General features: G+C 42.2%; 2 protein-coding genes across 10 annotated transcripts in view; both read right to left on the bottom strand.

The window, feature by feature from the left end:
• The window catches only part of HECW1 (HECT, C2 and WW domain containing E3 ubiquitin protein ligase 1), a 407,022-nt gene that overhangs the window by 167,312 nt on the left and 225,397 nt on the right, over nucleotides 1-14,313 (bottom strand). The gene's annotated exons all lie outside the window — the stretch shown is intronic.
• On the bottom strand, nucleotides 7,541-14,297 carry LOC103349485 (cytochrome b-c1 complex subunit 10). The gene is given in 2 exon segments (XM_070059782.1): nucleotides 7,541-8,889; nucleotides 8,891-14,297. Coding segments are annotated over 2 exon segments (228 nt in total). The 5' UTR covers nucleotides 9,008-14,297; the 3' UTR covers nucleotides 7,541-8,778.

Raw genomic sequence — 14,313 nt, 5'->3', positions numbered from 1 at the left:
TAAATAAATCTTTAAAAACACATGTGGGATACAAGAAAGAGCTAAGTTTATAGCCTTAAGTGCTTACAGAAATAAATTAGAATGATCTCAAATAAATGATCTAATTATGCATCTCAAAGTCTTAGAAAACAAGAACAAACAAAACCAAAATTAACAGGAGCTAAAGAAATAATAGAGATCAGAATAGAAATATATAAAATTGAAACTATAAAAATCAAAAATCAATGAAACAGGCCGGCGCCGTGGCTCATTTGGCTAATCCTCCACCTGCGGCGCCGGCACACCGGGTTCTAGTCCCGGTTGGGGTGCCAGATTCTATCCCAGTTGCTCCTCTTCCAGTCCAGCTCTCTGCTGTGGCCCAGGAGTGCAGTAGAGGATGGCCCAAGTCCTTGGGCCCTGCACCTGCATGGGAGACCAGGAGGAAGCACCTGGCTCCTGGCTTCGAATCAGTGCAGCGCGCCAGCCAGGGTGGCCATTTTGAGGGTGAACCAATGGAAAAGGAAGACCTTTCTGTCTCTCTCTCTCTCTAAATCTGTAAAAATCAATGAAACAAAAAGCTTATTTTTAAAGAAAATTAAAAAAATAGATAAACCTTTAGCTAGATTAACCAAAGGAAAAAAAAAAAAGAAAAACTCAAATGCAATTATAGGTGAAAAAAGGAGACGTTACAATTGAAATACAAAGGATTGTAAGGATCTATTATAAACAACTATATGCTAACAAACTGGAAAACCTCGAAGAAATAAAACCTCAAAGGATAAATTTCTAAATATCATATAATCTACTGAGATTGAATCAAGAAGATACAGAAAAGCTAAACAGGCCCATAATAAGTGATGAGGTTGAAGTAGTAATTAAAAATCTCCCACCAAGGAGAAGTCCAGGACCTTATGGCTTTACTGTTGAATTCTACGAGAGGAACTAATGCCAATACTTAATTTTTTTCAATTTTTTTAAAAGATTTATTTATTTATTTGAAAGTCAGAGCTACACATAGAGAGAAGGAGAGGCAGAGAAAGAGAGGAGAGAAAGAAAGAGAGAGAGAGAGAGAGAGAGAGAGAGAGAGAGAGAAACTTCCATCCGATGGCTCACTCCCCAATTGGCCGCAACAGCTGGAGCTGGGCCGATCCGAAGCCAGGAGCCTCTTCCAGGTCACCCATGCGGGTGCAGGGCCCCAAGCACTTGGCCCATCTTTCACTGTTTTCCCAGGCCATAGCAGAGAGCTGGATCAGAAGTGGAGCAGCTGGGTTTCGAACTGGTGCCCATATGGGATGCCGGCGCTTCAGGCTGGGGTGTTAACTCGTTGCGCCACAGCACCAGCCCCTAACTCCAATACTTCCCAAACTATTCTAAAATGTTAAACAGAATGGAACTCTGCCAAACTCTTTTTACAAGGCCAGTGTCACTCTGATACCAACAGCAAAGAAAGATGTAATATGAAAACACAGCTACAGACCTCTATCCTTGATGAACACAGATGCAAAAATTCTCAGTGGAATACTAGCAAATCAAATCCAATACTACATCAAAAAGATGATATGTTGTGATCAAGTGGGATTGATCCCAGAGATGCACTCAAGGGTGGTTCAATATCCACAAATCAGTAAGTGTCATAAATCACATCAATGGAATGAAAAACAAGAACCATATTGTCATCTTAATAGATGCAGACAGGGCATTTGGTAAGACTCAACATCCTTTCATGATAAAAACCCTCCACAAATTAAGTATAGAAGGAACATACCTCAAAATTATAAAGTCTATATGACAAACAAATGGTCAATATATTGAATGAGAAAAAGCTGAAAGAATTTCCCTTCTGATCTGGGAGAAGCCAAGGATGCTTACTTTTTCCACTCATAGTCAATATAGTATTGGAAATACTAGCAAGAGCAATTAGGGAGGAAAAAGAAAGAGTATAAAACCTGGAAACAAGAAAATCAAAATATCCATGTTTGCAAATGACATGATGTTGTACATGGAAAAAACATAAACACTTCACCAAAAAAACTTTTAGAAGTCATAAGCCAATGCAGTAAGGTTGCAGGTTACAAAATCAATATACAAAAACAGTTGATTTTCTATACATTAATGATGTACTCACCGAAAGAGAAATCAAAACAAAATCCAATTCACAGTAGCCACAAAAAATCAAATATTTATGTATAAATTTAACCAAAGAAGTTAAAGTCCCCTATGATGAAAATTATAAAACACTGATGAAAGAAATCATCAAGGACATACAAAAAAATAGAATGATATCCCTTGTTCATGGATTGGAAAAATTAATATTATTAAAATGCCTGTACTACCTAAAGTAATACAGAGATTCAATGCAATCCTTGGGAGGATACCAATGGCATTCTTTACAGAATTAGAAAAAAACAAGTCCAGGGGCCTGTGTTGTGGTACAATGGGTTAAGTCTCCCTCTGCAACCCTGGCATCCTATATGGGTAACATTTTGAGTCCTGGCAGCTCCACTTCTGATCCAGCTCCCTGCTGATGCACCTGGGAAAGAAGCAGAAGATGGCCCAAGTGCTTGGGCCTCTGCACCCATGTGGGAGACCCAGATGGAATTTCAAGTTCCTGGCTTCAGCCTGGCCCAGCCTTGGCCTTTGGACCCATTTGCAGAGTGAACCAGTAGGAGGAAGATCTCTGTCTCTTTCTCTCTTTCTCTCTCTCCCTTTTCTCTCACTTCATCATTCCTGTGCTCTGTAACTCTGCCTTTCAAATAAAATCAATAAATCTTTAGAAAAATTCCAAAATTCATATGGAATCACAAAAGACCCAGAATAGCCAAAGTAATCCTGAGTGAAAGCAATCAAGCTAGGGCCATCATTGTGGTGGAACAAGTAAAGCCGCCACCTGAGCATCCCCATGAGCACTGGTTCCTGTCCAAACTGCTCCACTTCTGATCCAGCTCCCTGCTAATGGCCTGGGAAAAGCAGTAGAAGATGGCCCAAGTGCTTGACACCCTGCCGCTCGTGGGAGAACTGGAAGCTCGGCTCCTGGCTTCAGCCTGGCCCAGCACCAGCCATTGCCGCCACTTGGGGAATGAACCAGATGATGGAAGCTCGCTCTATATTTCTTTCTCTCTGTCTCTGTAACTCTGCCTTTCAAATAAATAATTTAAAAAAAAAAAAAAATAGCATGGCACTGGCATAAAACCTGACATATAGTTCAATGGAAAAAAATAGAGAGCCTAGAAATTAATCCATGTACGTATAGCCTACTGACTTTCGAAGAAGTGTCCAAGCCACAAATTGGAGAGAGAATAATCTCTTCAATAAGTGGTGCTAGCAAAACTGGATGTGTATATGTAGAAGAATGAAATTAGATTCCTATCTCTGACCATATACAAAAATCAACTAAAAATGGATCAAAGACCTAAACTTAAGACCTGAGACTATGAAATAGCTAGAAGAAAATGCAGGAGAACAATTTCAAGACATCAGTGTATGTGATGACTTCTTAGATAGGACCCCAAAGCACAGGACACAAAAACAAAACTAGCCAAATGGGATTATATCAAACTCAGAAGCTTCTGTACATAAAAGGAAAGATTTGGGTGGCCAGTGCTCTGGCATAATAGGCTAAGCCTCCGCCTGCAGTGCCAGCATCCCATATGGGCACCAGTTCCTGTACCAGCTATTCCTCTTCTTATTCAGCTCTCTGCTAATGGCCTGGGAGAGCAGTGGAAGATGGCCCAGGTGCTTGGGCCTGCTCACTCACATGGGAGAACCAGAAGAAGGGCTCAGTGCCAGCCATTGTGGCTGTTTGGGGAGTGAACAAGTGGACAGAAGACATTTCCTTCCTTCCTTCCTCTTTTTTTTTTTTTTTTTTTTTTTGGACAGGCAGAGTAGACTGTGAGAGAGAGAGAGAGAGAGAGAGAGAGAGAGAGAAAGGCCCTCCCTTTGCCGCTGGTTCACTCTCCAATGGCCGCCGTGGGTGGTGCGCTGTGGCCGGCACACCGCGCTGATCCGAAGGCAGGAGCCAGGTGCTTCTCCTGGTCTCCCATAGGGTGCAGGGCCCAAGCACTTGGGCCATCCTCCACTGCACTCCCTGGCCACAGCAGAGAGCTGGCCTGGAAGAGGGGCAACCGGGACAGAATCCGGCGCCCCGACCGGGACTAGAACCCAGTGTGCCAGCGCCGCAAGGCGGAGGATTAGCCTATTGAGCCACGGCGCCAGCCCAGAAGACATTTCTTTTTGTCTCTCCCTGTATCTGTAACTCTGCCCCTCAAATAAATAAATTTAAAAACCTTTAAAAGGCAATAATTGATAGAATGAAAAGGCAATTTACAGAATGGGAAAAATATTTGCAAGCTACCTACACTGTATCAAAGAGATAACTGTACCACTACGTTAACAGCAGTACTGTTTACAACAGACAAAATATGAATCAACCAAGATGTCCAGAATCAGACGAATGAATAAAGAAACATATAATGTAATATTATTCAGCTATAAAAATTAATGAAATTCTCTTATTTGCATCAAAATACCTACAACTGGAAAATATTGAGTGAAATAAGTGGAACACACAAATACATGTTCTTTCTCATATGTGGGAGCTAAAATTTAAAAAAATCAAAAAACAAAAACAAAAAAGAAATGCTTGTATCAGTATTGCTGCAAATATGGTTTTATCAAGCTTTATTTTATATCACTGTCAAATTGTTATGAATGTTTTAATGATCTGAGATTATTCTTAAATTTACTGTATATGAGTAAAATTGACATCTTTTCATTTGATTATTATTTATAGCTCTTGCCTATATTCCTGCTAAACACGGTATTTTTACTTTTTACTTGTTGAACTTTTTATTTAGTGGAGCATTAAACCTTTAAATATAATGGAAGCTTAAAACTATGTTATCTTGTGTGGGTGCAAACTGATGAAATCTTTACTTAATATATACTGAATCTTTACTTAATATATACTGAATTGATCTTCTGTATATAAAGATAATTGAAAATGAATCTTGATGTGAATGGAATGCGAGAGGGAGCAGGAGATGGAAGGGGTGTGAGTGGGAGGGAAATTATGGGGGGGGGAGCCATTGTAATCCATTAACTGTACTTTGAAAATTTATATTTACTAAATAAAAAATTTAAAAAAAACTGTTATCTCAAAAATTAAAAGAGAGAGAGAGGAGAGAGAGAAAAATGCAAAGGGAGGAAGGGAAGTATCATTTATATTCTTAGAACTGTATTTATGAACTACACTAAATCTTTTCTCTTTATATCGCAATAACAATTTTTAAAAGTTTTATAGGGGCCAGTGTTGTGGCATAGTGGGTAAAGCCACCACCTGTAGTACCAGCAATCCATATGGGCACCAGTTCCAGTCCCGGTTGCTCCACTTACAATCCAGCTCTCTGCTATGGCCTGGGACAAGCAGTAGAAGCTGGCCCAAGTCCTTGGGCCCCTGCACCAACGTGGGAGACCAGGAAGAAGCTCCTGGCTTTGGATGGGCATGGCTCCTGCCATTTCGGCCATCTGGAGAGTGAACCAGCAGATGGAAGGCCCCTCTCTCTCTCTCTCTCTGCCTCTGCCTCTCTGTGTGCCTTTCAAGTAAATAAATAAATCCTCTTTTAAAAAAGTTTTATATAATGGGATGCAATTTATTGGTACTTTTTCCTTATGGTTTTGTGCTTTGTTTTCTGTTTTTAAAGGACTACACCTCAGATCGCCACTTAGCTTAGAGGTTGACACTGGTTAAGATTCCTGTGTCCCATGTTGGAATACCTGGGTTTGATCCATGGTTCCTGACTATAGCTTCTGCTAATGTGGACCCCTGAAGACAGTGATGGTAGCACAGGTAGCTGAGTCCCTACCTCCCATGTAGGAGACTTGAATTGAGTTTCTGGCTCCCAGACACTCTAGTCCCAGCTGTTGCAGACATTTGAACAATGAACTAGCAGATGGGTACCCCACCTCTAATAAACAAATAAAATTTAAAAATGAATAGACAACACCTCTCTAGAATTATAAATTATTCACTCATGCTTTTATCTAGCATTTCAATGTATTTTTTTTTCAAGGATCCATTTATTTATTTGAGAGGCAGAGTTACAGAGAGGCAGAGGCAGAGAGAGAGGTCTTCCATCTGCTGATTTACTCCCCAGATGGCTGCAATAGCTGGAGATGTGCTGATCCGAAGCCAGGAGCCAGGAGATTCCTCTGGGCCTCCCACATGAGTGCAGGTGCCCAAGCCCTTGGGCCATCTTCTGCTGCTTTCCCAGGCCATAACTGAGAGCTGGACTGGAAGTGGAGAATCCAGGACTCAAATTGGTACCCACATGGGATGCCAGCACTGCAAGCAGTGGCCCCACCTGCTGGCCCCAAATTTTTTTATATTTAGTATTTAGTTCACCTGTAATTTGTACATAAGAAACCAGGAAGAACATAGTTGATATATATACATATATATATATATAATTTACATATATATATTATATATTCAAGTGTTTTCTCAGTTACCATAATACCATTTACTTACTTGGAACAGATTTTAATCATCATCTAAAATCCAATAAACTGGAGTCTATTTCTTGGCTCTCTACTTTTCTGTTCTATCTATCTATCTTAGTTATTATGGCTCATGGTACATTTTAATTCCAGGAAAGCTATTCTCCTTCCATTATTCCCATTCCCTAAAAGTATATCGCCTTTTCTCACATGTCAGTTTTAATGAACCTAGAATCACACTGCTGTTAAATGCATCCTATTTGTATTTCAATTTTAGTTATCCTGAATTTATAAATTTAGAGATAATTTGTATAGCTAAATATTTAATTTCAGAAAGTGACAAAGATTATCTTTCGTAAATAATCAAATCTTCTGTATCTTTCAGTATTTTTAAAGTTTCTATCATATTGGTTCTGAACATTTCTTAAAATATTTTGTTTGGCTACTATGAAAATGGAAGCCTTCTTTCCATTCTAAATTGTTTTTTCTTTTTTATAGAATTAGTGATTCTTTTTTTCTAAAGAATTATTTTATTTTATTTGAAAGACAGAGTTACAGAGAGAAGTAGAGCCAGAGAGAGAGGTCTTCCGTCCATTGGTTCACTCCCCAAATGACTGCAATGGAGCTGCAATCGGAGCTGCACCGATCTGAAGCCTGGAGCCAGGAGCTCCCTCTGGGTCTCCCACACAGGTGCAGTGGTCAGCCATCTTCTACTACTTTCTCAGGCCATAGCAGAGAGCTGGATCAGAAAAGGAGCAGCCAGGACTAGAACCGGCACACATATGGGATGCTGGCACAGCAGCCTGGGGCTTTAACCCGCTTTGCCACAGTGCCTGCCCTAGAATTAGTGATTCTTAACATATTAGAGAGAGTTTATTGCTTCTTGTTAGAGATCTCATTAGATAAATTGTTTCGCACAGCTTTAATCTATTATTTTGGGTTTGTGAAATATAATCAGATTATTTGTAAGTAATGATAATTTCACCATCTTCTTTTTTTAAAAAAAAGATTTATTTATTTTTGTTTGAAAGTCAGAGTTACACAGAGAGAGGAGAGGCAGAGAGAGAGAGAGAGAGATCTTCCATCTGATGGTTCACTCCCCAGTGGCTGCAGTGGCTGGAGCTGCGCTGATCCGAAGCCAGGAGACAGGAGCTTCTTCATGGGCGCAGGGGCCCAAGGAGTTGCACCGTCTTCCACTGCTATCCCAGGCCATAGCAGAGAGCTGGATTGGAAGAGGAGCAGCCAGGACTAGAACCAGTGCCCATATGGGATGCCAGAGCTTCAGGCCAGGGCATTAACCCACTATACCACAGCGCCAGCCCCTTCACCATCTTCTTTCTAATACTACCTCTCCATTTTTTCTCTCACCTAATTCCTGGCTTGCATTTTCAAAGTAATGTTAACTTTGCTGTGTTTGTCTTGTTTCCAGTCTTAATTAAACCATTTCTAGTGCTTCACCCAAAAAATGATACTGGTATTTGCTATTAAAATATATGTAAATCCATCTCAGGTTAAGGACCAACTCACATCTCACTAAAGCAGAAAGAATCATGTGGTTTTCTATCCTATGATTTGCTATATTAATAGCTTTCTAAATACCAAGCCAACCCTATAGTCTATATAAATTTTGTATGGTCAAATTTTTTTTAATATTTTTGGCAAGGTACTTATTAATATTTAACTTATGCTTTTTATACTTACAATGATCAATAAGACTGGTCTTTTGTCCATTTTTCAACCCATTAAATGCTTTAAATATTTAAATAATTTATACCATTAAAAATTCTCCTAGATTTACAAAACTTTGGTTCTAAAATGACCATGAGCATGTCTCACTTGGTTAATCCTCCGCCTGCAGCGCCGGCATCCCATGTGGGCGCCGGGTTCTAGTCCCGGTTGCCCCTCTTCCAGTCCAGCTCTCTGCTGTGGCTGGGGAAGGCAGTGGAGGATGGCCCAAGTGCTTGGGCGCTGCACCCACATGGGAGACCAGTAGGAGGCACCTGGCTCCTGGCTTCAGATCGGTGCAGTACCGACCATAGTGGCCACTTGGGGGTGAAGCAACAGAAGGAAGACTTTCTGTCTCTCTCTGTCTCTCTGTCTGTAACTCTACCTGTCAAATTAAAAAAAAAAAAAAAAAAAAAAAAGGACTATGAGGCCACCCAAGCCAGGAGGGCTGCCCTGGAGGTACTCGAGCAGCCAGCATGATGAAGACCAGGAGGGGCAGGCAGGTAGCAAGGTGAGTTTACTGTCACAGGCATGAGAAAACCAAGGCCATGTTCAGGAACACAAAAGGCTCACGTTGCGCTATGCGTTTCTTTGGCGTTTTCTCTGGGGCTTGAGAGGCCAGGTAGGACTGTTTAATTCACTGTCCTTAAACTTGCTGTTGATATAAGGCAGTCAGTCAAGAATCAAGCCACCAGTCAGCAGCCCACTCCAGCTCCACAGTGCCCATGGCACCCCAGCTGCTATCCAGGGGGACCCAGCTCTCGGCCAGCTCCCAGCAGCATGGGCCCAGGCACTTGGTCAGCATCATGGTGTGGTTCTCACTCAATTCTGGTGTCCATGTTAAGATGGCAAAGAATATTTATTTTGGAAGCTTTTCTTCTTTTTGCTCTAGAAAGTTGAATTTGTATCAGATTTATCTATACTTCAATCACTTGAAAGACTTCATCTATGAATTCCTGCATTTTATTTTGTTTTAGGGAAAATAAACCATTTTTCATTTGTCTACCCTGGCAAGCTCCTTGCCACTGCTCCCTAGAACATCAACCTTTGGATCTGGCTGCTGAAAACCTTTTGAATAAAAGCTTGTTGTTCCATTTCCATGTCTTCTTGAATCTGGCTCATTGTATACATTCATATTGAGATCCATCAGATGAATATATTTATCTTGATATATTCATTCAAGATTTCTAGGTCTGGGCATCTTAGCTAGGTGTTTACTATCTGTCTCTTTTCATTAAGAACATTCCTGCCTGGGCTGGCTTTGTGACATGGTGGATTAAGCAACGACCTGCAACGCAGTCATCCCACGTGGGCACCATTTTGGGTCTCAACCGTTCCACATCCATCCAGCTCCTGGTTGATGCACCTGGGAAAGCAGCAGAAGATGGCCCAAGTGCTTAGGTCCCTGCACCCACGTGGGGGAGTTGGAGGAAGCTCCTGGCTCCTGGCTTCAACCTGGCCTAGCCCTGGCTGTTATTGTCATTTGGGGGAGTGAACTAGCAGATGGAAGATCTCTCTCTCTCCCTGTAATTCTCCACTCAAATAAATAAACACTTAAAAAAATTGTGGTTTTCACTGCGCTACCAGAGTAGGATGTTTTCTCCAATAAAGGCAAAGGTAGGGGCCAGCACTGTAGCATAATGGGTAAAGCTGCTGCCTCCAACGCTGCCATCCTACATAGGCATTGGTTCAAGTCCTGGCTGCTCCACTTCCAATCCAGCTCCTTGCTAATGTGTCTGAGAACACAGCAGAAAATGGACCAAGTCCTTGGGGCCCCTGCCACCTATATGGGAGACCTATAAGAAGTTCCTGGTTCCTGGCTTCAGACCAGCCCAGCTCCAGCAGCTGCAGTCATCTGAGGAGTGAACCAGCAGTCGGAAGATCTCTTTCTCTCTCTTTCTGTCTCTCTCTCTCTCCCTCTCTCTGTAAATTCTGCCTTTAAAATAAATCTTTTTTTAAAGGCAAAGGTAGACATTTGATGATATAAAACTGTCCGATTAGTGCTTTCTATCAGCAAAGAGTGACATTGATGTTCTCCCTGCCAGTGGTACATAACCTTTGTGGGACCATGAACCCTGTCCAGAGTCTAATGAATGCCTTGGATTTGTTTCCCTAGTAACACACACAAACATATACAACCATATCGGAGCTTCATAGATCTCCAACTTCAATGTAGAAGACAAGGCTTTTATAAACCTAGAAAAGATTTCTTTTTCCATTAGTGATTTGTTTCTAAATTTTAAGGATGAGAATTTTTTTTCTAATACAATTCTATAGAAAGCAAAACTTGAAAAGATGGTTTATAATTAATCACTGGTGAGCACGGAATGTGAATTGGGGTTTTGCTTCCTACACCCCAGAGGGGAAGGGTGTAAAACACACTGTGCCAGAGCAGCAGAGCCATGGCTGCTGGGAAAAGCATTCTGGGCAAGACCCTGAAATGCCTCTTTAGAGTGAGCTCTGCACCTGTTTCCCTGAGACCCAACAAAGGTCATAATGTTGGGCCAGTGTGGAATCCAACCTCTGGGTGCCTCTCGGAGAGGTTAGAGATGCGCAGACTCAGCTGAATTTCTTAGAGAGGATGACCTTCTGGCTCTGATTGCTTTTCCCTTTCTTTCTCTTTTAGGGGAACAAGTCCATTTGACACATTAACCCAAAACAAATGTCCAAATATCCCCCACTTTAGTTTTTTAGCATGTTCCTCATACTAGGTTAAATTAACACAGAAAAAAAAAAAAAACACAAAGAACTCAATGAGGAATCAGGGCTGTGGTGCACACCTAGCTCACCTGAACCCATCTGCAAAGCCCTCAGTTGTGCTCTGGTCCTGCCCATCCTTGGTTCTCCCAAAGTGCCCTGTATGGCCACTGCCAGAGGCTCAGAGTAGATTTTGTTATAGCCTGGTTTCTTGTCAATCCCCCTTTACCCATTTATCTCATCTCATACAGGTGCCTTTATGGGGATGAGGGTTCGTCTTGTCCAGTTTTATATGCTTAGCAGTCAGCCCAGGGCAGCTTGCTGATAAACATTCATGAAATACATCAATGAACTCTTGAAATCACAGCCCACACAAGGATGAACAGACCCTGTTGTGAGCAATCCTCCAAGGGTGAGAGGTCACAGAACTGTGTGGACTGGCTGGGTGGTGGTGCTGGTGTGGAGCGGGATGAGGGGACTGGGAAGGTAGCAGAGGATTCTGGGAAAAAGAGCTGGCTTTGAGGATCATCACACAATTTTCCAGACCAGGAAAGACAAAACGTGGCTGTAGATTCTCAGGTAGAAGAAAGTATACATCATGTTAATATCTAACCTCCAACTTCTGTCTCTAAACCTTAGAAACTTCTTTTCCATTCCACCCTAGCCTTTGTGGAAAAAAGAGTTTAAAGTTATGGTAGTCAGAGGATCTCATAAAATCTGCCATTAGAAAATCATTCTAGTAAATGTCTAGGCAACACTGAGCCTCACATGTGAGTAAATCATATGCAATTTTAGCAAAAGCACTCATTTATATTTATTGTGTTTTATCTGAATGATTTGATTTATAACTTCTACAAATCAAAATGCTCTGACACCCTCCTCTATGAAAAACTAACAGAAATATTTATGAAGAAAACAGGAAATACTAGAATATCATACTACATAGTTTCTTCTGACTTCCTACTTCACTAGCATAACTGGGGTTATTTTACTTAGAAACCAATTTTGAGAATATTAAGAATTAAACCTTAAAATTTTAACTCATAGGATCAGGGCTTGTTTTGGGATCAGGTTAGATAAGCACTGCTGATATGTTGCAAAAATAAATTATGGATGTATTAGTAAGGCAACAGGAAAACAATCAATTCACAAAAGGCTTCTGTATTATAAAGTCCAAGAAAAAAAGTAAAAGTAGACATCCTGCCATCTTCCTAAAACATCATAAGGCCGAGTTTCCAAGGTTAGGACTAGGAGTGAGGGCAAGGTCGAAGGCACGTGGCAGCGGCATGAAGCTGGTCTGATCAGGAAAGCTGGACTCTGACTCAGTCTACAGGAGGTCTCGTTTTCTCCCAACTGGAAGAAAATGGCTCTGAACTTTCCCATCCCTCCTAGATTGTTTAGTGGTAATCCTCTGTGTTGCGCAGCTAATGAAAAACTACAGTTAACGAAAAATTGCATTGTGGGACCACCTGCCACCCCAAGGTCGGCCTGAGAAGTCCTCCAGTGAGGGGCTATGTGGACTGTTGCCCGCCCCCTCCAGGATCTCCCTGATTGGGGTTTGACACAGCAGAACAGTGCCATCAATCCCAGTGGAAACAGAGTGGACCCTTGGTTTTCTGATGCTTCTTGATGCGTTTACAGTGAAATGGAGACTTCAGGTGGACACGCTGGAGGAAGAGGATCCTCTGGCCACTTGGGAAACCTTCACCCCCATATTGATGACGACGGATGCATGACGATGACACCAGAGAAGCAGCGAAACATCCGAGTCTCCAGGATGCTGAGTTCAGAGAAGCCCAGTGCCCCAGGGAGCTTTCTTTCCATTAAAAGTGCTTCAGATAAGAACATATGCAGATCCCAGGGTTGGCCAGTACTCACCTACGGTATCAGTCCTGGCTGGGGACAGTGAGGCGCTCTTCTCTCCTGCCCCAGGCTTGGGCCAACAGGCCAGTTCCATCCATGAGCAAGGCCCATCCGTGGTTGCTGAAGGATGGTTTGATACGCCTGGCAAGGAGCCTCATTACATAACTTGCTGTGATGGCAAAGGCCAGAGCTGCGTGTGGATGGTTTCTCCTGAATTGGCTCCATTCTACTTCCTGGCCCCTTCCTTCTCTGTCGTGTGCTCTGGTCTAATATTTTTTTCTGCCTTGAAGTGTAACCTTAGGCACTAGCAGATGCCTATCAGGACCTGTTTGGTTTTTTGAGGCACCTTCTTTTGAGCACTAGTCATAAAAATGGGCCTGGAAGCGGGCCAGGGTAGGGGTTACTGACACACTGCGGATACTTCTAGAGATCTCCACAATCAAATTCTTACCCCGCTCACTAAAATGGCAGTAGGGCTAGTACAGGAAACCAGCGTCAACCCTGCTCAGAGCCCGCGGTCCTCTCCCTGCCCCTGTGGCCGCCCCGCCTTTCACGGTAAGCCCAGCTGGGGGTCCAGTCTACTGGACAGCTCAGGACGGAGGCGGCCAGGCTCCAGGCTCCTGGGGTCTGCTCACTTCACTGCGTAACACCCAGACCTCAATCAGCTGGTTTCCAGAGCACTGCAGAACCGATCCACAAAATGGCAGAAGCGCGCCTTCTAAGAGTCAGAGTTCTTTCTGAGTCATGCCTATTTCAGTTCAAACGCTTCCCCTCTTTCTTTGAACACAGGGAAAACAGGAGCCGTTTTTACTTCCACTTGTGTGAAGAGTCCCCACTGATTTTTGTTCAGCCTCCCCTAGTTGGTCATTTTTAATTAATGTGAAAAGGAAAAGCAAGGACACTCCTATATGATTTCAGCCTAATCAGGTGTATTGAGAACTAGCTAAAAAGTATCACAAAGCTAAAAACTAGATTGTAATGTAGGAAACGAAGGTATGCATTCCAGTGGCACCGAACAAAGCCACAAAGTAGGGAACAAATGATGTAATTTTAGGCCTGGATCTGCACCTAGTGCATTGTTTGACCTGAGGTTATATATGGAGGCTCTCTGGATGCAGTGACCTCATGTGACAGATGGAGGGATGAGAGATTGTAGTCTTTTCTAAGCCTACTATTTCATACTGCCATGACTAAGATCAATCTGAGACCGTAAGTTTTTATTTCATTAGTTATTTATAAGCCCCAACAGAAATGAAAACACAAAAGACTATAAATATTTAAAACTGAAGAATTAAAAAATACATTGCAAAGGAAGACTTACTCAGAGCTATTATGCATATCTGTATTAGAAACACTTGATCATCTAGGCCAAACTCTAGAGTTTGGCATTTTTCTAACAAACAAGAAAGCTGCAGATTCATAAGGCTGACCTGAGGCCCTGTTCTTCACTATTTTCAGTTGTATCCATCTGTGTCTCTACTTAGAATGCATCTATCAATATATCTCCATAATCGTCTCACACACACACACACACACACACACACACACACACGA

This window comes from Oryctolagus cuniculus, chromosome 16 (assembly GCF_964237555.1).
Source record: "Oryctolagus cuniculus chromosome 16, mOryCun1.1, whole genome shotgun sequence".
Lineage (NCBI taxonomy): Eukaryota > Metazoa > Chordata > Mammalia > Lagomorpha > Leporidae > Oryctolagus > Oryctolagus cuniculus.
This window is presented reverse-complemented; position numbering and strand designations above follow the sequence as displayed.